General features: G+C 40.0%; 2 protein-coding genes across 2 annotated transcripts; one reads left to right on the plus strand and one right to left on the minus strand.

Moving 5' to 3' along the window:
* Positions 1–1,560: 1,560 nt before the first annotated feature.
* On the minus strand, positions 1,561–10,189 carry taf7 (TAF7 RNA polymerase II, TATA box binding protein (TBP)-associated factor). The gene is made up of 12 exons (XM_063876039.1): positions 9,931–10,189; positions 8,479–8,555; positions 8,313–8,391; positions 7,803–7,936; positions 7,482–7,602; positions 7,310–7,368; positions 6,760–6,832; positions 5,960–6,073; positions 4,811–5,005; positions 2,972–3,084; positions 2,330–2,389; positions 1,561–1,929 (listed from the first exon to the last, which is right to left on the minus strand). The coding sequence occupies exons 1-12, from the start codon at positions 9,947–9,949 to the stop codon at positions 1,885–1,887; spliced, it is 1,089 nt and encodes a 362-aa protein (XP_063732109.1). The 5' UTR covers positions 9,950–10,189; the 3' UTR covers positions 1,561–1,884.
* A 649-nt stretch (positions 10,190–10,838) lies between these two features.
* Positions 10,839–24,604, plus strand: slc9a6a (solute carrier family 9 member A6a). Its single transcript, XM_063876040.1, is given in 17 exon segments — positions 10,839–11,488; positions 13,360–13,559; positions 14,454–14,531; positions 14,669–14,745; positions 15,664–15,776; positions 16,410–16,515; positions 18,075–18,216; positions 18,352–18,457; positions 18,695–18,783; positions 19,338–19,451; positions 19,661–19,772; positions 19,880–20,033; positions 20,382–20,412; positions 20,488–20,573; positions 21,098–21,128; positions 21,130–21,204; positions 21,431–24,604. Coding segments are annotated over 17 exon segments (2,082 nt in total). The 5' UTR covers positions 10,839–11,193; the 3' UTR covers positions 21,704–24,604.
* Positions 24,605–25,838: the final 1,234 nt, after the last annotated feature.

Here is a 25,838-nt window from a genome sequence, read left to right on the forward strand (position 1 = left end):
CCTGATAAAATGATATAACAACACAATAATGTGAGTTAACCCTTTTAAATAGCAATCCGCTTTTAGTTTGTATGAATATTCATCAGTAGAGTGTGAGAAAAACATAAATAATAAAACACACATAAAACTCTGCTGTTTATTCTAATCATGGTGTCTAAAATGTTCATGGCCTTTTTTGTAAACAAGCATGCATGTACCCAGGACTCTTTAAAGTGAAAATGACCATGGCAGTCTATCTTTCTTACAATAAGTTGATATTGAAATCATCATGGCAGGCCTAGCGTTTATCTTAGTTACAATAACTACCTACACTTAAATATGTCTGACATTAACTATTGTTTTTGTCAGTTCTGAGTGTATCTGTTACTTCCTTTATTAAACGTTTCCTCCAAAGAATGTCAGAAAATACAATCGCAACCTGAAGCCCAAGGCAATGTCATCAAATTGTTTATTTTCTATTAACATAACACAAAGAAAAGCTCTCAATCCTAGCATTTGAGCCAAGAAACTGATATCAGCAATTAACTGAGTGCGATTATTAGTGTACTGTTGACCTCTTATTGCAGCTCTGAACAGGAAGCAATGTAATATGTGACAATGTAACGTTGGAGCCATTCCTACTATCGGAAATTGTTGTGAATATTTATCATTTTGTTGCACTTAATTTGCTAAAGTTAAGCAGCTCTCTAGCTTAATAAGGACCAATTATGACTCAGTCAGCCCCGTCTCCTCATTGGTTAAAAGGTCAAACATGCTGCCTGTATTAACTAAATTTAGCTATACATGCTATATGCTAGGATACTATAGTTTAAGTGTTAATTTCCAAGAAATAGGACACAGACTATACTCAAATAAGAATAAAATCCAGATTCATTTGTCAGTAACTAATGTACAATGCATAAATTAGTAAGCAGTAACAAAGATGCGAACGACTGTACGCTGCCAGTGCCAGTCAGCTAGATGTTAACCTAGTTTAAAGACACAGTGAAATTAAAAATACATTCCCCAAGATCTAATTCTGATGTTCATTCATCTCCTAACATGCATATTTGAGTGATTCTGTATCAAAAATTCTCTTTTTTCCTGTCTTGTATAATGTATAAATATATTTAATGACTCATCTTGAACTCTGAGTGTTACACATATTTAACCGATGTAATGTTATCTGGGCGAAAGCCATACTCAACAGTTAGTTAGCAAGGGCAGCTTATAAAGCGATAACCTAGGGGAAGGTGAGTGTTTGTGTAATAGCTTATAGACCAGTGAAATTAATCATTTGCTTAAGGTCTTATGTATTACTCAAACCTTTCCCGTTTTCCTCCAGGTCTAACAAGGCAGGTGATGGAGGCCCCATGTGGAGGCTAATGGAGAAGCGCCATATCTATCAACCAATGGATCTCATTAACATCCCTTTAGGCAAAGTAACTAAAACACCATCTATCACTGTCTTCATCACTTAAAGGTTTCATCCACCTTCAGAAAAAGGATCTTTATGCCCAACATCAAACTGCCCAAATGTGTTAATGTGTGGCCAAATGCATAAAAAAAACAAGTTTCCAATTCACTTTGTATCACTGTAATTTATTCTTCATTCAGGTAGCGAAATACAAAAACGTTGAGTTTAGATTAAGATGAAAAACAAATATTTTTACAGCTGAAACCAAACTTAAATCATACAGTCATAAAAAACAAAAAGTGTCAAACTAAAAACAACATTGACTTAATACATAATACATAAATCGTATGCTGTATGCGTAACTGCAAGGGAATGACACAGCAAGTTAGCTAATAAAGACTCCCTCCTCCCTCGATGAAGACTATTCTCCTCTTCATGGGAGTGTGTGTGGGAGAGGCTGAAGACGACAGGAGGCTGCCCCCTGGTGGTCACTTCTCTATCAGAGAGTCCAGCTGCTCCTGCAGGGAGGCCAGCTGTTGGAGCAGAAAACAGAAGTGTTGATTGATGCCCCACAGCCCCGGGTTGTAATTGGAGGGTAAGTGGATGATGATTAACATGTCTTTTCACATTAATATGCCACCATCATTTGTCAATACAAACAACAACCCCAGACAGCGGGTGGCCACTACGCCCTCGCTTCAGATAAGACTCTGCTGGAAGTCGCTGACAAATTATATAACACGTGATTGAATTTGAACTTTGCTATCAGGTGTAAAAAAACAGCTGGCTCTAAAAAAAAGACAGCAAGCACAATGCCATCTGCAAACATGGTATTTGACATTCATACAATATAAATTCATGCAAAGTGCTGAAAGCTGTAGAGAGCTCACAGCGAGGGGATGATATTCAGCTTTTACGAAAAAAGGTTCTTACCTGTTCCATCTCCCGCTCCTCCTGCAGAATAATCTCATCCAACAAAGCTTGGAAGCGGTTCTGTGAGAGGAGAGACAAACAAGATTTGTTCCGAGCCGACATGCTGAGCCTCATTAAATTGTGATGGCTTTAAATCTGTGTCTGCCTGCTCTGCTCATGTCACCATCTCCTCCCTGACAGAAAGGCCACTTGGAATGCAAGTCAGACGGCTGACCTTTTCCCTGCGCCTGCGATAACCACTGGCGATGAGGCTCTGACGCTCCCAAAACACCGGGCAATAAGAGCTCTAAATGGCAACGTAAGAAGGGCCATGTCTGCTCACGTTCCACTTATTGTAAAGTCTCCACTAAAGAGGGCTTGGCAAAACAGTTCATTTTAATGCCATTATATTTCATGTCACAAAAGGGCTGATGGGAGAAATGTCATATTTATATTGTTAAAAATACAAAAAGTAATTGCCTCCAACACTTTGTTTAATCAGCTGTTTCTCTTTTAATGTTTTCAAATCACTGGTGAGACTCACACAGCATGAAGACTTCTGCCTCTGAGCTCATCTGCATGTTCTTGTTTATGTTTCTGTACATGCAGACCTAGTTTCTGAATTAGTTGGATAGGATGGGTGTGGGTGTGTTCACAGCTTACTTTGAGGGCCTGGTTTTCCACTTTCATGATGAGCTCCTCCTGCTGTTTCTTTCGGGCACGAGTGTCCTGCAGCTTTCCCTTGACGCTGTTGATCTGCACCTGAAACTCCATTACTGCGGGGAAACGACAGGAGGTTCACACGTTAACACTGTCACTCAGACAACATGTCATTCAGGCTTAGGCTTTTTCTTTTGCAGACAAAAGAAATCAGGGCAGCTGCAGAGAGATGATGTGAAATCATTTGAAAGCAGCACTACGCTCACAAAGCCATGAGCATAATATATGCACCTCTGCTTGTTGAACTACAAGGATGCTTCCAATTCGTTTGACAAATTGCGGTTAATGGGAACAACAAATCCATTTAAAAGGACGTGAGCCAGCAGGCCGAAGCACTAAAAGACACAACTAAATCAGTCTGCTGCAGGCTCCACAGAGAGTTCTCATTAAGCCCAGCCAAAGTGATATTGCCTCACAACAACAACCTGTGGCTCCATCACAATCAACTATCTTTCAAACTATTTGTGCCTATCCTGTTCCCCCCCACTACTGACTCCATCCTCTCATACAGCCCATCTAATATGCAAAATCAAGTAGAGGGGAGTCCTTGAAAACCCAATTATTACAACTTTGCTGGGCTGCCCGAAGCATACACAGCCAGACTCCTGCTGGGCCGCTGCAGAGACGCTGACTGACAGCTTCATGTATGTAGAGAAGGAGGCATTGAGCTGTCAGGCCAGACAGCTGTCTGAGTTGCACGCTGAGCAACAACACCTGTCAGACTGGTTAGTGTAGGAGGAGAGCGTTTGTGTGTGCATCTCTGTGGGCGAGAGCGCAGCACAGGTTTTTAAGAAGTAAGGCTACTCATGAGTGTGTATTAGGTGTCTGACCCAGAAAACTCAGCTCTGATCAAGTCCAGACACCTCGCAAAGTTTATTTTTTACCACTGCTTTGACAAGGATCTGAGGGGGTTTGATTTAACTTCATGTCCGACTGTCTCTACCCTACAAGTCAGATCTGAAATCAAAGTTCTATGCCACGACTAGACCACTGAAATATGAATGAATGAAGCGTGTAACTAAGTTAGCTGGAGGAACAAGGGATCCCTCTAAGGGTTTCATACAACTGGCAAGTTCTTTATAAATTATTCTGCATTTGGTTATTCTATTTAATGTTTCTACTGTTTTCCAGAATAACGTACAGACGCTCACATGCTCCATCTTGTTGGATATAAACATATGGACATACATCTAGGTTATGACATACACATTTTTCTTAAATCTTTATCCCTACCTGTATGGCAGCCATTCCAGTGTTAGTTGAATTTCAACGCGGAGAAACAGTAGTTGTAACTCAAAGACATACCTTTGAATAATAAAACCAGAGCAACTGATAATGCTGAAGTGGTCTCTTCATTTTTTCCGGGGCTGTATATCCAAGGGTTTTACCCCTTTGATTGGTGGGTATGGCCAGCAACAAACAACTATTGTCATTTACTTTAAATCTATCCAAAAATCTGTCTATCAATCAATCAACAGTCAGTTCATTTAGAGAATAAAATGACAGAAACAAGTGAAAAAAAGCTGATCATATTTCCAGAGCTCCACAGTCCAAAACGCCAAAAGATTTTAATTTAAAATGATAAAAAAAGACAGACATTTGAAATTCTCTTGATGAAGAACTTAAATAATTAATAGATTAGTTGTTTTGACTCTACACAGTGTGATCCATAATTATATCTCCCATGTTTGGCAAACCTTTTCATTCCATGACCAATATTGAAATATAATACCTGTACATATTAAACACAACACTTTGAACCCAAAGCAGCCCTCCACTCACCTATCTGGTTGTTCCTGTCACTTTCATGCTGTGCAGAGTCAGACTCGTTGAGTTTCTCCTGCAGCTGTCGGACCAGATCATCCTCTGTGTCCATGATGTTCAGATCTTCGTCCTCGTGCCGGTCCCCTTCGTCCTCCTCATCCTCACTGGAGCTGCTGATGTCGTTGAAGATCTCCCTCAGCTCGTCGCGCTGGGCTGGTCATGTGGAACACAGGGTAGAGTTATTAACGTGGAGACAGAGTTGGAGACAGAGTTGGAGAAAGAGTTGGAGAAAGAGTTGGAGAAAGCGACAACACTTACTGGGGTTTGACGTAGGTCAAAGAGATTTAGTAAAAAACCAAACATAGATAAAGTGTTGTATGATTTACACCACAAAGCATTAATGTGGACTCCAAACACCCAGAATGTGAGCAGACACTCTGATGTAAAATAACAACTCTGCTCTTATGTTTGCTGCAGAAGCATGAAGCAGCTCTATTCTGGCAAAAGCACACAGCAGTACGTAAATCACCTTATAACAACTCTTTGCTACCACATCTTTAAGGAAAGAATGATTTGTCATGCCACTCATGCACACCACTCACTGAAGTTAAGGTGCAAGCACTTACTATGCTTACCATGCACCTAAAGAGCTAAGAAGGTCTGCCTGGGAATCGTGTGGCAAACATAATCTTGAGGCCAAAGAGTAATTCATGCTTTGGTGCAGTCTATTTCCATATAAAATCACTGGGGCAAACGCTATCAAGACCGACAAGGGTGGTGTGCATGTTCAAAATGAGGACGAAAAGCTATGCTGATGAGGTGAGGAGAGCATCTTATAAATCACTGTACAGCATTTGGGTTACTAAGAGCAATCTGTGCCATTTTTAAGTAGTTGCACAGAACTGGACAGGCCAAATTACCATTAATGATTATGTAAAAATATCTATTCAAACCAATATATCATCTTCATTTCATTTGAGTATCGATATCTTTCTCAGAATTACAGCAGTGGTCAGACTTTTCACTCAGTGCTTTTGACTGCCACGTGATCCATGTAGCAATTCGGACAGCTTTTAAAGCTTTGACAGAGTGGGATACCCAGCATGCACTCTGAGATTACCTTTTTTCCTCCCAATGACTTACTTATGGAAAACACGTTTCCCTTACCAGAGGATCCATGACCCATCTTGTGTCCCGAGGTGCCGGGCGAGGAGTCCAGATTGGCGAGAGAGCCGTGCTGATCGCCTTCCTTGGACTCATCTTCTGCTATGATTTCCCACCCTGAACATCGTGTGTCAAGGTCAACAGACTCTCTGCAGACTCCCCTCCACTTTCAGCCCAACTTTAAAAGACTCACGGTCCTTCAAAACTTCAAGTAGACTTGAAGGGGTATAGAGCTGATGATACTCCACAGGAGATGTCTCAACTTCAACATTCATCAGTGCGTCATGTGCATGTCTGCTGCTGCATGCAAACGCTAAAGCTATTCTTAGAATCCGGCTTCTCTGCAAGCAACTTAGCAATAATAATGAACCGTCCGTCTCAATTAACACACAGCGAGCTCTCAAAGATGCCCTGCTGTGCTTTTATTCTGTCCGGCAAGTTTAGGGTTTCATTAGAGCGCTAAAAGCCTCCTTCCAAAGTGCTTCCCTCTTACAAAGGCATTAGACTGAGTCAGGTGAACCAGGCAGGAGTCAGGACACCCACTTGGTTCTTAAATCAGCCTATTTTAGGACGTTAGATGGGAGTGAGGTGATGTGATAAAGTGACAAACAGACTGAACCATCTGAAGCTTCTTTAAGGCTTAAGTTGGAGCTAGATTTCACATTCATAAAGATAACCATCTGATTCCAAATTTCACGCCATTTCTAGCTGTTATATGAGATAAACACCAGGGATGTATTGGTTGGATTTTTAAACTTAGCAACATGGACATGCAGAACATTTGAGGGTGGCTAAAAGGATACGGACACTGACAGCATCAGCGTCTGTGCTCAGCAATCTCTTCACCTCCTTTTCCACATCGGGAGATTCAATGTACTGCAAGAGAGAGAGAAGGAGATTGGGTTACAAGGAGTGTTAGCGGCATCTATCTCGCTCTCTATCGCTGTGTCTCTCTCCCCCACACACACATACACAATGGTAGCAGCTGGCCGCATGCCAGGAAGCACATTAGCGATTAAAAACAGAAGGGGCCAAATCAATATGCCTCGGCTGTGCACCGTCACAAAGATTTATTCAGAAGCCAAAGTAGAAGTGTACTGCTCAAGCACACTCGCTTTCACTTTGATCAAGGCAATAGAGAAATTGCTTTTTTGCATGCCTTTGGGGCAAACTAAGATGGAAAGGCTTTATTTATATGTAAATCTTAGTTTTCACAATCACCACCGTTCCTGTTTTATGAAATGTAAATGTCTTGTTGGAAGAGAGCCTAGGAAAGAGATGGATAACCAGACGCTAAAGAGATGGATGCGAAAGGGGAGGGGAGAGCTGAAGGGAAATGAATATGTCAAAAACCTTCTTTTTAGCAGTTTTCCTAAATCTTCTCTTGCGTGTGTTCTTCAGGGGGCAGGTAACTGGAGACGAAAACAACAGGGTGAGTTAAGGCAAAAACATCTCAATCGCTTGTGAAAGTCACTTTATGGTTCCTGCATTGCTGGTGTGCTCTATTAGATATTTGTGTACTTACTGCCGTGGTTCCAAACAAATTTCTTGTCCTTATCTTTGTCCTTCTTCTTGCTCTTGGGGTCAGTTCCAGTTGGCTCTTCTAAAGGAGGGTAAAGGTCTCCATCTAGTGTACATACCAGCATCTAACCCGTGGATGCAAAAAATGAACTGTTAATTACTCTGCAGTCTGTTAATAAAACCGTTAAATAAATGAACATCACATCCTTAATTTCCAATGCCAGGGTGCTGATCCACCATGCTTTTTATTCTACAATTTTCGTAATTTAAGAAATGTGTCCTGTAGGGATGACGTCCTAAATGTAATGCCACTGCAGTGGTTTACCTGGCAGACATCTGCTGTCTTGTAGAATGTCTTCTTGTCCACTGTTTTCAGAGACTCAATCATACAGGGCAGATCCACCAGTTTGCAGGCCAAGGGGACGCGGTCGACTCTCACTATGCCGTGACGACCATCAGCTACGAATGAGAGGGATGACGTGATTCATTACAATGACATGTTGAGTGTGAGATAATCATTGCCATTAGGACACCACAGTCACTGTTAAGGTGAAAAACGGTTAGTAAAAATGTTTCTCAGACATTTAAAGATGATTTGGTCCTGAAGACCATGACACTTGAGTTTGAGGACAATTGTAGTAAGTACTGTAGTGTAACAAAACTGGATAAAGAATAGCTCTGTACTGGAGTTCAAATCAATATAATTAAATCTTTATCAATAGACAGCTTTTATTAGATAGTGATTAGTACGACAAATTAAGGTGTTGTTTCAACAGAAATGTCACACAGATCTGTCCCAAAAACCAGGACTAAGACCACTGCGAAAACTGCTTACGGTGCAACTCGATGGTGAGTCTGTCTTTAATGTTCATGCTGCTCGACTGGGCAATCCTTCTCACTGTTGATGCGTACTCCTGTAAAAGATAAAAGATTGATCCACGTCATTCTCAGCAAACGGTCACATAGGATTTTATAGAAATAAGCTGTTTCATTTCTCTCACCGAAGGAAGTCTCAGGACAAACTGACTCTCCAACTCATAAGGAGCGTCCTCCTTATTCTTTGAGCCGGCCTTTCCAACTAGAAACAAATCAGACCAGCATGAACAACACGGTAGAATAGCTTCTTAGTATTCATGTTATTTACTTGTGTAAAAGTAGCAGCACTACAGTGTAAAAAGACTCTGCTACAGGTAAAGGTCCTGCATGCAAAATTGTACAATTAGCATCAAAATCCCTTTAAGTACCAAAAGTAAAAGTACTCATCACGCAGAATGGCCTAAATTATCAGCATATATTTTTTATTAATGGATTTATGATAGTGTATTTTATATTTGTATTAATAACAGTCTGCAAAGTAACTAGTAACCAAATCTGTTAAATAAATGTGATGGAATAACCAGGTACAACATTGGCCAACACATTGCTGTAGTACAAGTATAAAGTAGCATGAAATGTAAGTAATTTAATAGTCAAGTACAAGTACCTCTATGTTTAACTACAATACTTGAGTAAATGTACTAACATTCCACCACTGGTTCATCATCATTACATGTTACAGGCAAAAATATCAAGACAGCTCTCAAAATGAATAGCTATTATTAGATATTACAGATGTGTAAGTCAAGTGAGTGACCGAGGACGAGTTTAGTAAGGTACGCTCAGTGCTGTAAAGTAACACAGTAGATTCACTCAAGAACAATTTTGAGATATTTGTACTTTACTTAAGTATTTCAATTTGTTGTACTCCTACCCCACTACAATTGAGAGGTAAATATAGTAGTTTTACTCCATTACACTTATGCAACACCTTTAGCTCCTTTGCAAATTAAGATAAATTATGTATATTCGACACTTAAATAAGACTTTAGTTACACCTGGAGTTATATTCAACAGCTATCCTGCAGTAAGCAAAGTTATTAAAATTAGCTGCACCTTTACCAGCTTTGATAACACTTTAATGTATCAATACAAAACCTATGATAAGCATTATTCTGAAATGGGCCTGCAACAAAAATACTTTTTCTCTTGATACTTTGAGTATATTTTGATGCTTGTACTTTTACTTGAGTAACATTTTGATGGCCAGACTTTGCTTAACTACACTCTGTGACTTTATAGTTTTAGTTAAGTACAAGATCTGAGTACTCCTTCCTCCTCTGGGTACGCCTGAATTAACGTTACACATCTTATACATAACGTTAAGCTAACGTATAGAAGCGACCTGCTTGTAATGCTCGAGACAACCCTGATAAAACCCTAACTAACTTGTCAACACTGTTGTTTACGTCTGCAGCAACATTAGCGTAAGGCTTCCCTCTTATTACTTATTCGAATGAATTGATTTCAACAATATTGCATTAGCGAGGGATATGTTTACAAAGACAGTTCCACCGTTAGCTACCATTAGCCTAGCAGTAGAGATTTTTAAAAAATCACACATGATTTTAACGTACCTTTCACTTTAGATGTCATCTTCGTTTCTGTAATTCTGCAATAAAGCGGCGTAAATCAGGTTAAATCGTAAAAAAATAACACCCAGATATGCTGGGTTTGATTGATAGACAACACAGCTCAGCTAGACGAAGCTGACATAAACATGGCTGAGAGGAATATGGGATGGTGATTGTGTTGGCTAGTGCTACATTCAGGTACTCCTCGGAAATGTCCAATATTTCTAACATCTATCAACATACTTTCCAGTATACGAAGAAGGTAAACGGTGTTGCCCTTTATCAGAGACCCTTCATACCTTCCAGTATAACTCTGTTAAATAATCACAAAAAATATGATAGATATTGTCTTTTTTGTTGTAGAGAGTCTGACACTTTAGAGCACTAGGCCTACGTTGTTTAACAGCATTGTCTTTTGTTGGTATTGTATTTGACTTACAAACTAACTATCCGGCATACACTTCATTGCATGTCTTCATATCAAATTAAATTAATCACATTTTCTACTAGACAGCAAAAACAATAAGGACGACATTAGTCATTTGTAATATCCGATAATTACGAACGTCACATTTAGTCTCGTCTGTTTTTCTGTATCGCGAGACTGGTTAGACTGATGAGTTTCGGGGGGGAAATATCATACTAAAATATCATGTGTTTAGAAAAAAATCTATGTTGCGTTTGTCTGTTTTCATGACGTTAGATGTTTTCATAGATTGTACTATGCGGTAGTTGTGGCTGATAATACATAACACCCTGGGAAAAAAGAGTATTTTATATTTTAGACTAAATGTGTTGTATTAATCAATACATTTACTGTGGCACATAGTAGTGCGCAGTTGATCAACATAAGATAAATAGTTAATTATAGCTATTTTGTTTTACTTCCTGTAAAAAAATATGAAAACTAGATTTCATAATAAGAGTCCTCAGATAAAACAAGTAACACCAGATGTGGAAACACCCCATTTAAAAAGGCCAAATCGATGTCGTTGGTCTTTCACAAGTTGATCATTTACATATTCGCTGAGGATTATGTTCAAGGGTTTATAATAACAAGCGACATCCGGACATGGTGCTTTTACATCGGAACAAACATTGAACACTTTCTGGAAAAAGTAGTTTTCACTTCCGGGCCGGAATTGACTGCTCTGTTGCTGTCGTCTTTCTGCTCTCTTCTCCCCCCAGTTCGTGAAGCACATTAGGACAAAGTTTTGCTTTCATCCACGACGACACTGCAGCATTTGACTGCAAAAAAAAGCCGACATGGTGTTTAAAGTCACTGTCAACAGCGCCTGGAGGGCAACGAGGACGCTGTGGCTGCTCATGCTAGTGAGTGTATCTGTAAGCATCTGTGTTTGCCGAGCATCATCATCTCTGGAGGAGGACAGTGCCATGGAGAACATCGTAACAGAGAAAAGGGCTGAGGAGAGCCACAGGCAGGACAGCGCGGACCTGCTCATCTTCATCATGCTCCTCACCCTCACTATCCTCACCATCTGGCTGTTCAAGCACCGGCGCTTCAGGTTTCTCCATGAAACTGGACTGGCCATGATTTACGGTGAGATGCTCTACCGTGACTGAAAGACGTCATCAGTGTCTCCTTCTGTCATTTTCACTGATGATGAGGATGATGTAAATGGCTGCATTTCAATAACTAGATATGCTCTTCAATCCCCGGAAATAAGATACGAAGCTGTGGCGCATTTGAGTACATTTAGGGAATAACCAGAGACCGCAGGAAATAACAGGAACCTAAAATCCCAAGAGGAAGAAACCTCTCCTCCCAAAACATTTACAACCAAGTTGTATACTTATTTCACTAATACCTGCAGACACATGATTTTAAATAATAATAGGGCTGAGCAATCATTTCATATCAGTATCATCGTTTAATTGATTAGTATGGTGATCATATCCTATATTAGAGATGTTTGTTTATAACATCAAAAAGAAAAAGTAACTCAAATTTCCCAGAAAATCAGATCTGATCTGATATATTTTGAGGGAATACTCATTTCAGACAATGGGCCCCAATTGTCTCTGTAACATCTACAATTGGGACATACATTGTTTTTCTTCATGGTTTTGAAAGATGTAAAGTATATTGAACAAGCATCCTAACAGAGAAAATCCCATACAGATGTATAATTTAATGCTACCTTGTGTATAACAGTGTCATGGTTCCAGATGGATGCTATAAGGTAGCGGCAGGATAAACATCAACCTGCTTCATCTTGAAAGTTACATCCAGGCAGCTGTTTCTTTTTTTCTTTTACCACTCGTAGCATTAAAAAGTCCCAAAAGTTTACTTCTCTAAACTGTGGTGTCTAGTAAAAGAGCTTAAACACACACCGTGTCTGGCAGGCTCTACAATGTGTGACTGACTGCTTCCTCATTTACTCAAAAAAACAACAAAAACCCGGGTTGGACAAACCCCACTCGCTGGCATTTCTAGGTAGTTGACACGATTATCTAAAGCTAAACTAAATGCGTTTATGAATGTATGAGAAGTTGGTAATGCTGTTGTAGAATCCTGTTTAACTTGTCCCCTTGTAAATATGCTGGTTGCCTGTTGGCATTTTTTCACAGCAGACATTTGGACTTGTCATAGTAGGGAAATACACAAAACAAAGATAACAAATAATATAGTGCAGGAAGAGTGATGACCAACTATTAAACAATACCCTTGAATACAACAACAACAACAGCAACAACAACATCACTGTCACATCAAATTAATTGCAACAGTGTGTCAGTCTCAGGATTGTTGCCATGCCGGCTCACTGGCTTGGCACACTGGAGAACTTAAATGGCGCAGAGCCATCACTAACAGGGAAATCTTTGCCTGCTTGAGAAGTCAAAATTTCTAATTCTTAAAAGGATGGCGTATTCTTAAAAAGTGTAGGCACGTCCAAACATAGCTTGTTAGCTCTCAAGTTAGTTTTGTCAGGTGGCTACATTATTATTTGAAAAAGCACTTGTGTTTGTTGTCCCACAGCATAGCTTCACTCAACATTCTTCTGAGTTCAAGTCGATCATTAGCTGAAAATCTCGGCGCTCAAACAATACCTTTGTGTGGCTGTGCAGTGCATTTTAAGTTTTTGGCCTTCTTTTTCTAACACGTATCTGAAAGGGCTATTCATTCTCAAATTATTTGTAACATGTAATTTCTACACTGAGTTTATGCCATTGAGTTTTGTGTTTTCAGGCTAAGGAGTTGCCTTTTTTTCCGAATTTGTTACCATAAAGGTATCTTGCTAAAACATTGATGGCTCCCTGAAACCAGGCAGGCCCGGAATCATGACCACCTTGCATTCAGTTCTTGATTAACTTCTCCGTATACATTTTTCGTGTTAGTAGCATAAACAGCTTACATTGTCAACTTTCCCTCTGTATCATATTCGTCCTGTCTCTTCTTTTCCCCGCTAGGTGTACTTGTTGGCGTGGTGTTGCGCTACGGGATCCATGTTCCTCGGGACATTAGCAACGTCACGATGACCTGTAATGTTAGTTCCAGCCCCGCCACCCTGCTGGTCAACGTCAGTGGCAAATTCTATGAGTACACTCTGAAAGGAGAGATCAGTCCCAACGAGGTGAACGACATTCAAGATAATGAGATGCTGAGAAAGGTACGGTCCATCAATCGAGTTTGAAATATTTAAAATTTGTTTGACCAATGATTACATTTCATGAGTGGATTGCTCGGTTTCTATATATCTGTCTAGTAGTTTAATGAATTATAACTCAAACTGACATTTTAAACTGAATCAATAATTTGATAAATTGATTAATCAATCGGCAAAACATTTATTGGCAACTATTTGGAACTTTTTGGACGGTGGGTTGGACAAAAAAAGTGCAATTTGAAGACGTTACATTTTGGATCTGGGAAATGATAAACCTTTTTTTTTTTTACATCCAACTGTTTTTAGATTATATTTTTAATAAATAAATCCAGAAAATCATTGTCAGATTAATTGATAATGGAAGTAATGATTAGTTTAGGTTAGATTATTAGACTTCAGGATGCTCTCTGATAGATGTTCATAAAAACGTAACATAACTTTCTAATGAATGACTTTGATCTAGGATAACTTTGATGTTGTGGTCAAGTCTTGGTGTGCATTTCTAAGAACTGGGACTATTGGATGCCCTATTTTTTAGAAAATCCAAACAACCAATCTGGAAACAAATATTCTGTAGCATCAGATGTTTTCTGTTATGAGTTATACCTAACTTTGTATTGAACTAAATCAAATAAAGATTTAATACAGCCCTGATAAAACCTACATCTGGTTTAAAGATCCCCTTCTTCCAGCTTGATATTTTGTTATTATAATAACCTGTTGTCCTGGAAGCTACTTTGTGACGTCCCAGATGTGCCATTCATAATTAATTCATTTATTTAAATTATCCGTAACGCAACAGCCAAATAGGATCTTTTAAAAACAATGTGTCTTTTATTGGTCAATTTTAATTTTAAGAACTATAATGTGATACTGTGTTTTTTTCATGTGACTCAGGTGACCTTTGACCCTGAAGTTTTCTTCAATATTCTCCTACCTCCGATCATCTTCCATGCGGGCTACAGCTTGAAAAGGGTACAGTAGTATTTAAGCTACTCTCCACTATTGCATATGGACTCAATGGGTAACATACCATACCAATACCACATTAGATCCCCTGATGACATAATGTCTTCTCCTCATGAAGTTGAACTTGTTTAATTTTCTTTCAGAGACACTTTTTCCTTAATATGGGATCCATCCTGGCCTACGCTTTCCTGGGAACAGTTGTTTCCTGTTTTGTTATTGGGTAAGATTGTTTATTTGTTCACTGTTTCACCCTCCTCCCAGGTTAAGAGTCTGGGTGTCATCCTTGACAGCACACTATCGTTTCAATCCCACATCAATAACATTACCCGGTGTGCCTATTTCCACCTACGAAACATCAATCGCCTCCGCCCCTCCCTTACCCCCCACACTGCCGCCATCCTTGTCCACAGCCTCGTCACCTCCCTGTCTAGATTACTGCAACAAAAAACCCTCCATAAACTTCAATTGGTCCAGAAAATCATAACTAGAACCGCCTCCATCCACCACATCACTCCTGTCCTCCAACAGCTCCACTCGCTCCCGGTTCAGTTCCGTATTCAATTCAAAGTCCTCCTGTTAACATTCAAAGCCATCCACAACCTCGCCCCCCATATCTGTCCGACCTCCTCCCACTCCCTCCCGCTCCCTCAGATCCTCTTCCTCCATACACCTGTCTGTCCCCTCCGCCCGTCTCATCACCATGGGGAGCAGAGCATTCAGCCACTCTGCTCCCCGTCTCTCGAACTCATTACCACCCCAACTCAGAAAACATGGATTCATTCCGCCATTTCAAAACACAACTCAAAATACATCTGTTCAAAACTGCTTATTCCACTTGATGCCAATTCCTCTGTCACCATCTATAGTTTTTATTTTATTCGTTTACTTGCATTGTTGATTCCTTTTATTGTCTTTGTGTGTGTATCATGTACGGTGTCCTTGAGTGCCGAGAAAGGCACCTTCAAATAAAATGTATTATCATCATTATTATTATTATTTGCATAACCAAAAAAAACTAAAAGAGACATCCATCATTCTGATTTCCCACACACGTCTCTAAATTGCCACTCTTTAACGCCAGTAAAGTCAGTGTTTTTTACGATAATGTGCTAAACCACCTGCTGGCCCCCCCCGTCAGGTTGGTGATGTACGGTTGTGTGGTGCTAATGAAGCAGGTGGGACAGCTGGGAGGAGACTTCTTCTTCACTGATTGTCTGTTCTTTGGAGCCATTGTCTCAGCCACAGACCCTGGTGCGTATGCTTATTCTCAGTCCTCTACGTTTTAATTTGCCTACAAGTTACACTCATTATAACCTGGATTGACTTTTATGTCTTGAATTGCTTAAAGATCGTAGTGGAGATTCTCGCAAATAGTCGAAGACAAAAGCAACTCATCATACATTTCAATTGTTTGTCTTTCTGTAATGGAAAACCAAAGCAATCAAAAAAAGTACGACAGCAAAAAGTTGCATACAATATACTCAGAAAAATGCACTCAGACTGGAAAATGAGCAGCATGTCTTTTAAAGCTGCCTTGCTCTTGGATTTTGCTTGGATGAAAACTATTTTACCCATAATGCAAAGTGAGGATGGCGATGTGATACACAGCTGGTAAAAACTGGGTTGAACAAGCAAGGGGGATTTCAGAAAACCACAAACACATTTTTATAAATACCTGGAAAAGCATTTCAGTGTCTGTCAGTGCAAGTTTTGTATTGTTTTTAAGTTCATTAAAACTTACGGTTTGGCACTGGAAATACTTTTACAGTATTAATAATTCATTAATATAGATGTGATTTACACACAGTTATTGACATGCGCTGTTAACATTACCCTAGTATGCAAGAACACCAGAGGGATGAGTGTGTTCTTCTTTGTTCACAGTGACGGTCCTGGCTATCTTCAACGAGCTGCAGGTGGACGTGGATCTCTACGCTCTGCTGTTCGGAGAGAGCGTTCTAAATGATGCGGTGGCCGTGGTTCTGTCCTCGTGAGTTGTCTTGAAATCACATCACTCTCGAAGCAGGAGTCTGCATGTATCCCTGTCCAGCTTTAATGTGCACACAGCTGCTGCAATGAGAGAAATGTCATGCCTTCGTATCGATCCGCCAGTGACCTAATATCATTTTCTCATTAACGCTCAACACAAGGTGGTCCAACAGCTAACTCATTTTTATCTCCTCCTCTACGTGGGATTCGTTTCCACAGAATTATAAATATCAGGCGCAGTGGAGGTCCCCGCAGCGAGACTCTGCCCGGCACATTGAACGGGTGCACTAAGTAGAGCATGGCATTGTGTGCCTTTTTGCGGTGCCTTGGGAAAAACATGACAAATCACCAGCCATTTGTTTTCTCAACTCTCGCTTATTCAAACAGAGATTCAGAACACTTAAATATTTACTCCTAGTTTTTTTGCAAATGGTGATGTGGTGTTTGAGTCAGCACATTCACATTCCTATTATGTTTGGAGATACTGTATATACGAAAGCCAAAGAGAAGGCAGGGTGCCAGAATGCTTGTAGACCAAATGCCTGGTGATTTGTTTTGTGAGTGTGGGGTGAATGAAGATTGTAGAAATACATATGTATTCCTTTCAATACATTTTATTGCAAAAATGCCTTGGCAGAATATTTTTTTAGTTTTTTTGACTAACTATCCTGCTGAATTTTAAGTAATTTTGCACTGATGAAATCCCTCTCATCTCAGCTCGGTTTGATGAGTTTGATGAGAGGTGTGATCTTAAAGTGTGACTTTGGTTTGTTTGGGTTGGATGATGGTTCAGTGTTGATACTCAACTACGACGTGACATAGCTCGAAATATTACAGATGTATTCTTTAATGCTTTACATAGCATGGTAGCTGCGACACAGATGTTTTAAAGACAATCCCCCACGTTGACTCCGTCTTGATTCCACTTTATATGAACCACCAGACAGTCAGCACATACCAAAGCAATATTCAGAGCAGTACAGATAATGTTTTCAAGGTACAAAGTGAAGCCACGCATAACAAGCTACCTCTAAAATATATCTTGACCCTAACAAAAACGTACCTGCACATAATAGATTACATATCTTTACTGTTTAACACTTCAATTTAACTCAGTAACTTTAAGCATGCCACCTTATAAGTTGATTATTAACGCTGAAGCACATTTGTTCCAACACTCTGACTTCTATATTACTCTGCTTTTCTCTTTATTATGAGATGCGTTTGATGTGAGAGCCTTTGATGTGAGAGCTGTGCTCCCCTTGGTCTAAGTCTGGGTCTTTACTGCAGACCTGCATTCTGCTCCTTTTCTCTCCCCTCTCATGGTGATCTTCAGCTCTAGCAAATAAAAATATGGTCTAAAAAAAGAGAGACCTAATTTAGTGATGGAGTTTGCTATTTACAGACCAGGTTAGCAAGTTACATCATATTGTTAGAGCCTTCTACATTTTCTAAATGCTGTCCTTTTAGTTTGATAAGCTGTGAAGTGTGTATATAACTTCAGAGTGAGTTATGTAAAGTTTGACATGATTTACTCTCCTTGACTGCACCTTTTTTCAGGTCTATAGTAGCGTACCAGCCACAAGGGGACAACAGCCACACGTTCGAGGTGATGGCGATGCTGAAGTCTTTCGGGATGTTCATCGGGGTTTTCAGTGGCTCCTTCGCTCTGGGAGTCGCCACCGGAGTCGTCACTGCTCTCATATCTTTTGTCTCGTTTAATTATTAATTAATATATATTTAAAACAAAGCTGCCTCCCAAAACTTTTGTTCCATGGTATTAACATGAATTGATTTTGCAGTGTCCTTGTTAAACTCCTTGACTTCTTGTCCTTACGTCACTAAGTTCACTAAACTGAGAGATTTCCCGCTGTTGGAGACGGCTCTGTTCTTCCTCATGTCGTGGAGCACGTTCCTGCTCGCTGAGGCCTGTGGCTTCACAGGTAACACACATACACAACATATTAAAAGATGGTGCTAAATTAGCTAAATGGTTTACTATTATTTAAAGGGTTGCCATTCAAAAGAAAGAATGAGAAAAAATATGAAGAATATTCAAGAAGATAAATGATTATAGAAGGAGAAGTCATTTCTATACAGAGATGTAATCAGGAATGTAGGAAATGTTTACGAATAAGTAATAATGTTCTGTATCTCCGTCTCTGTATCTCTCATTGCAGGTGTGGTCGCAGTGTTGTTCTGTGGCATCACTCAGGCCCACTACACCTTCAACAACCTGTCTCCTGACTCCCAGGACAGAACCAAACAGGTCAGAGCTGCACACCACCGTTTCATGTGTTTCTCCATGGTTGTGGTTATTTTGACGGGAGTAAAACAAAACATAGGTGGCAGTTTGTCAGTGGCCTAAAAAAAATGTCTAAATCAAAAGTGTCACATAACTAATCACATGTTTGTAAATGTACAAGCTTTGTACAATAGTAATAGGTTTGCTGCACAGTATGTTGGTATCTACTTCCTGTTGATTAGCAGCACAATGTACCACCTTCATCCTTCAAGAATTGATGCAATAAACCTGTAATTCACCTGTTGCATTGATTTGATAGATAAAACATGTTTTTATATTAGGTCATTCTTCTTCTCCAAAATGTTATCTACATTTTAATATAAGCTCAAACCCTTTCTGTTTCCTCTTGTCTCTTATCCGTGTTAGTCTAAGTGTGTGTAGGTATGATGTTACTTTATTTTCAAGTATAATGATACAAAATGAATAGCAAAGCAAAGAAAACAGAATCTTTTCACCTGTGTTTCTGCATGTCATTTGGTTGCTTCTGAATAAGTTGATGTTGTTTTTCTCTGTTGCAGCTGTTTGAGCTCCTAAATTTCCTGGCAGAGAACTTCATTTTCTCCTACATGGGCCTGACCCTCTTCACCTTCCAGAGCCACGTCTTCAATCCCATGTTCATCGTGGGAGCGTTTGTATCTTTTGCTTAACTTGGTGCACCCAAAGCTTGATGTATCGCACTATTTAACTAAGATGTAAGTACCAGTGCAGGAATGTTCCCGTCAAGCACCATGAAGCAAGCGGTAATTGATTTTAAGAAGCAGTAAATAAGCTTGGCAAAGAGTGAGGACACTTCAGTAGCTCTCTGTGGTGTTGTCTTTTCCTTAACCTCATTCCCAACCAGGTGGCTGTGTTCCTGGGAAGAGCTGCAAACATCTACCCTCTGTCGCTGCTTCTTAATCTGGGACGACGCAACAAGATCAGATCCAACTTCCAGCACATGATGATGTTTGCAGGTTAGTGGAAGGGACATTCACTTTAGAAATCTAAAACATTTCCCAGTATTCAAGGATTCAAACTGGTGTCACCTGATTTCATTTATATACTTGCTTGTGCCCTTCAGGACTGCGAGGCGCAATGACCTTCGCTCTGTCCATCAGGGACACTGCAACCTACGCCCGCCAGATGATGTTCTCCACCACTCTGCTGGTGGTCTTCTTCACTGTTTGGATTTGTGGAGGTGGCACCACACAGATGCTGTCCTGCCAGCACATACGGTATGTCTCTCCTTCACCTATCGAACCCATTGCGGGGTGAAACTGGATTTAAAATGCTAGCATTTATTGAACATTGGAGAGGTTTGACTGGGCGGGGGTATCTCAGATGTCAGAGAAATGTACTAATGCTTCCTGGCCCCCATGTTTAACCTGTTCCTGGGACTCCAAGTCATTAAATTTAAGCCTTGGCTCTGCTCTGGTAAATGCACAAGCCTTTTTACAGCACGCCAACATTTTTCTTCAACCTTGCCCCTCAGGAACTTGCTAAACGGGGGAAACAAGCTTCACACCGATCTGCTCAGACAGTTTATAGTACTGACTGACATCTGCTTGTTTGTTCTTTCACAGAGTGGGAGTGGACTCTGATCAAGATAACTCTGTAAGTGTGGCCCTTGAAATACTTATTGCTTTAATGTGACTTTATGAATACAGCTTAACCATATTTTCTGTACAGTCGAGTATCACTGACGGCTCAGAGAGAAGAAGCACCAAGCAAGAAAGTGCCTGGCTTTTCCGAATTTGGTACAACTTTGACCACAAGTATCCTTTGATAATACTGTAGATGATTGGTTTTTATCAATGTCTTTAACTTCAAGAAACATATTTTTATTTTGTATCTTCACTTGACAGGAAATCTCCAAAAATGAATCTAAATAATCTGTAAATCTAAGAAAAACAGCAGAAATCAGTCATGAAATACCATAACAAAAGCAAGAATAGTTTTCAGTATTTGAAAGCAGAAAATACAATGCCTTTGGTTTGGATAAAGTTTAAATTATGACTTATGTACTACTAGTGTGATCAGTAGTTCACAGCGGCAGTCAGCAGAGGGAGCACCATGTACAGACAGGAAGACGAATGATCACTTTGAAGGTCATTAATGTAAAATACCTAATTAAATTACTTAAAGTTTGATGATTTTGCCCTTTAACCTTTTTAATGCAACGTCAGCATTTATTAATCACACTATACAGGAATATTCTCTTTCCATTTTTGTGTCTAACCACTCTCCTTTAGTGCTTGTTTTCTATGTATAATGTCCTTGACTTGAGCCCCCTCTCCAGCTACCTGAAGCCCATCCTGACTCACAGCGGCCCCCCCTCTCACGGCCACTCTGCCTCCCTGCTGCGGCCCCCTCGCCCGCTTCCTCACCAGCCCTCAGGCCTATGAGGTCAGATTCTGGTTCATACTGGAGCTATTTTTGGCTGAATTGTGTTTGTGGAACCCTTCGACATTTTACTGTGCAGACTAGGAAACGAGAATAATCACTAAGCAGATCTGCAACCTTTTTATTAGTAAAAAAATGAGCCTTATTTAATGAATATAGAGTGCTAAAATCACATCTTTCATTGCTTTCTGGTTTGTGCAAGTATCTGACATCTTTTCTCTCTCACCAGAATGAATGCCAGTTGAAGGATGACGACTCCGACCTGATCCTGACAGACGGTGATATCAACCTGACCTACGGCGACATCACTGTCAGTACAGACGCGTCAGGTTCCCACACGAGTGGAGGTCAAGCCTTTGCGGGCGCTTCCACCTCTGAGGACCTGGACAGAGAGTTGACGTATGGAGACCACGAGCTGGTGATGAGGGGCACGCGCCTGGTGCTGCCCATGGATGACTCAGAGCCGCCCTTCACAGACCCCCACCACCGCTTACGGATGTGAAGATCGTGTTTTGGCGCAGACCCAGTCATACCGTCCGACTCGCACTAACCCGAGCCATTGAGCAAAGACCCGTACCTGACACTCCTCCTCCATCTTTTCCTCCTGCCTCATTCCTCTTCTTTCCACACTTCTTCACTGTTCAATTTTCTCACTTCCTCTATTGACAAATCACTGTCTCTACCTCATTCTCGCTTTGCTCTTTTCACACCTCTCTGGCATCTGCCATAATTGTAATATAGACTTATTTATTTGCAATTTCTTCTTTTGATATTAAATTATCTTAGTTTGGCTTAAAGCGGTATATCAGTCACCTAACTGTAGCATTGCACAGAGGTCTAGCAGCATGTGTTAGTGTGTAAATGCAAGTACCAACCACTAGCTAATTTGTTGATGTACAGTATATCACAACAGTACTATAACTTTGATATGCATGCTGAGGATGCTTGTTCTTTTTCTTCGTATGGGAGGCTTAGTGCTTTCTGTGTTTTGGGTCTGACCTTGAATGTTGCCGCCTTCTCTCTGCGCATCAGAGGCATGCTGACCCAGTGGACGACTTTACTGTACGTTTTGTTACAATCAAGTGCCTGGGAATTGTAGTTTTGAGCCTGACAACCCATGATCAGCTCTTGTAAGCAGGGCCAGTTCAGGATGGGCGGTAGTTTTACTTTGTAAAAAAGAAAAAATATACAAAAACTATCCAGACATCTCCGTCCATAAGGTAGCAATATACTCAGTGAGTGTTTGGGCTGTCAGTGTGTGCTATTGGCCTGTAAATAGTCTGTAACAATGCGATGCCACTGATGCAGTGTAACCTGGCAGTGAAAGTTGTTGATCTCTCCCAATGACCTTTGACTGTGACATGGAGAGGGACTTTACACCTTATTTTAGAACCTGATGTGGCTCACAGCAGATTGAAGGGCTCTTGTTCCGAGATCTAAATTAACAGAGAAAGATTTGTGCCATTTCTGTCCTGCATTTTCACATTTTGTGAAAACAGAACAGACTTTTGTATTATTTTTGCAACAGAGCTTAAGTATTTTAAGCTGAGTCACATTTTGTCATAAACATTTAACTTTGTGCGTACATTTTCTATTTCAATCGTACATAAATGTAAGACTTCAGATGACATTTTCGCATTAAAAGAAGCTGAATAAACACAGAGATTAACTGGACAATAAGGAAACTGTTATTGGTTCGTTACGTTTCCCAATAAAAGGATCTTAGTACCACGTTACTGGTAAGCACACTTACCCAGAATTTTGGGAACATGATTGAGCTTGATTTTGTTTTTCATATCAACAGTTAAAAACCCAGAGATATTCACTTTATTCTCATGGAAATTGAAGAAAAAGAAGCAAATAGATTTGAGGAGCTGGTCGCAGTGAATGTGAGTCATTATACTTAAAAATTGAATTATAATGAACATTTTTGTTTGTCAATCGACTAAACAATAGAGATTAGATTAATGAGGTCGTTGAAGTCTGTGAAGAACACAGAAAAGGCCACCTGATTATTATTCTAATCGATGTATCTCTGGTGTTAAGCTTGGCTCTGGGGCGGTTCATCATTGTGAGAAGAATAGACAACATTAGTTGTTGATATGCTGGATGTTTCTCTCTGCTGTAAACAATTGTGCTGGTGAGGGATAATGGTTGTTGGTCAGCTGTTACTGCGGATTCAACAGGAAGTGATGATAGGACATCACCCTGGCTACGCTGTGTTGATGTTGACAGAAGCCAGAAAACAGTGTGAACGTTGTGACTTATTTTCCCACAACCGTTTTGTGGTCCATCGTCTTGGTGAGCTGAATAAACAAATGATGGTTTGTGCAAAATGGAAGCCAGAGAAGATAACAGGGTTTCTTAAAAGAGTGAAAGTAATATAAGATAGTAATGGGGGGATAGTCGGGCGTGTGTTGGTAATGATACAGAGGTGGAAGGAAGAGAAGGCTTTTAAGATATAGCTTTTACTTCCACAGTTATCTTCTGCTGTGCAGGAAATCCTAATGGAAAGTGTTCACAACTTATTGACACCATATTATCCAGGAAACTCTTTTCTTTCTACCATTTTATACTTCTTTGTGCTATTGTTTAATTTTATTTTGTGTAAGCGAGATGATGAAGAAAAGAATCATTTGCACTCGTACATGAAGAATGTATATTGTTTTTTTCTCTGATGTTTTATCTCACAGCTGCTTTTATATGATTTCCTTTATGTTTTGAAAGCTTGTTGAAAAATTAGCACATTTAAGTCAGTTTAATGAATTTTGATTGACTGATCAGTAGATGTTGAGTTGGTTAATTGATATTTCTTTGTAAATCATTCATTCCACATTGCAGTGACTGTGACCATTCAGTGTTAGTTTGATGCTGTCGACACAACTTCTACAGAGCATGAATCATTCATCTTTCGCTGAAAGAAATAAATAAAATGTATAAAGTAGAGTGTGTGCCCCTGATCTTCAACTGACATATGGAATAATGTGAAATCTGCAAGAGCTGAAACAGGTTTTGGTGTTTGCGTACTGCTCTGCCAGCGTGTGTTCTCTCTCTGTTCTCTGAATGGTGACTTGTGATCGGCTTTGATCGTTGGAAATCCTGTTTCAAGTAGCTGACCAAAGAGGCCTGCTGTGCTTTGTGTTTTCAGACAGTCCGCTCTATCTTTATACTGCAAACTCTCTGTGTGAGAATGTGTGTATGTGTGTCATGCCTGCAAGTGTATATGGATGTGTATACTTGTGTGTGTGTTTGAGAGGGAGAGAAACAATGTTCTCTTCCTCTGTGTTGCAGGTACTGACTGTTTACATCTGTGTAAATATCCTCTCACCTGTTCATGTGCGTGCAACAGTCAATAAACAGAAGCCTGTGCTTTTGATTAAAGCTCTAATGGCCTCCTCATTTACCTTGTTTCCTTTTTTATTGGATGTCTGGGTAGTGTAAGAATGCAGCTGTCCAGTTCCAAGGATCATCCCATCCACAAGAAATATGAAAGAAGACTAGCGACAGAAGTGATTTAATTTGAGTTGCATAACTCTTGGACTTCACAGTTAGCTAAGAACAGGTTTCTAATCCTCATATCCTTCAAATGTGGCAGGAAGCCCAAGCCTGCAAGCTTTTAAATATGGTCAAATATTCCAGTGGGATAAAGTCGACTGCAGACTGGTTAAAGGAGAGTTAACTCCAAGCATTTGGTGTGCAGGACATGACGGCACAGCCCCAGCAAAGGGTCACATGAGAAATATGAAAGCTTGTGAGATGACAAGCAGGAAAAGAAAATATACTGTAATTCTTATTATAACGATTTTTCAGACATTCCTCCTTTTTTTCTAATGAAACACTGGGTCATATCAAGTAGAAAGAAAAACATTTTGGTATAGCCTTTATTCAAATGCAAGTTTTAAATTGCAGATTGACAGCGTCTCCATGACGTATCAGACCTCCTTTATACGTGATGTGAGGGCTGAATGACTCCTTCTCACGCTATAACGAAAAGGTTTTATTCAATGACACCTCGTGAAATGTGAACTTTGCTCTTATAACTACATATTTTCCCCCCATTTGATTAGATATTTACTAAGTTTAAGAGTCATTACTTTTTGTTCTGCAGTTAAAGAAACGTTTTGTTGAAGAGAAGAATTACTGAATGCTTTCATTAGCAGTAGCTGACCAAAGAGGTCTGTGTGTGTGTGTGTGTGTGTGTGTGTGTGTGTGTGTGTGTGTGTGTGTGTGTGTGTGTGTGTGTGTGTGTGTGTGTGTGTGTGTGTGTGTGTGTGTGTGTGTGTGTGTGTGTGTGTGTGTGTGTGTGTGTGTGTGTGTGTGTGTGTGTGGGTGTGTTCATGCCTGATCACCGTGTGAAATATGAACATTGCTCTAATAGCTTCATGTTGTTGTTGTCATTTGATAAAACGTTCTTTATGTCACATTTTTTTTGTCACTGGACCACATTTAATGAAACAAAAAATATTGAATAATTGAATAATTGTACCCCGATATAGAGGCAGAGTGTTGTTAATATGAAAACCGCGCCTTGCACAGCCGAGACTGGTGGCATTTTATTCTCACAAGCACAATTTGTGCCAGATATCAGGTAACATGTTCCTTATATGGGCACAACTCCCTCCAGTTCGCTCAAGAAT

The sequence above is a fragment of the Eleginops maclovinus genome, chromosome 23 (assembly GCF_036324505.1).
Source record: "Eleginops maclovinus isolate JMC-PN-2008 ecotype Puerto Natales chromosome 23, JC_Emac_rtc_rv5, whole genome shotgun sequence".
Classification (NCBI taxonomy): Eukaryota; Metazoa; Chordata; class Actinopteri; order Perciformes; family Eleginopidae; genus Eleginops; species Eleginops maclovinus.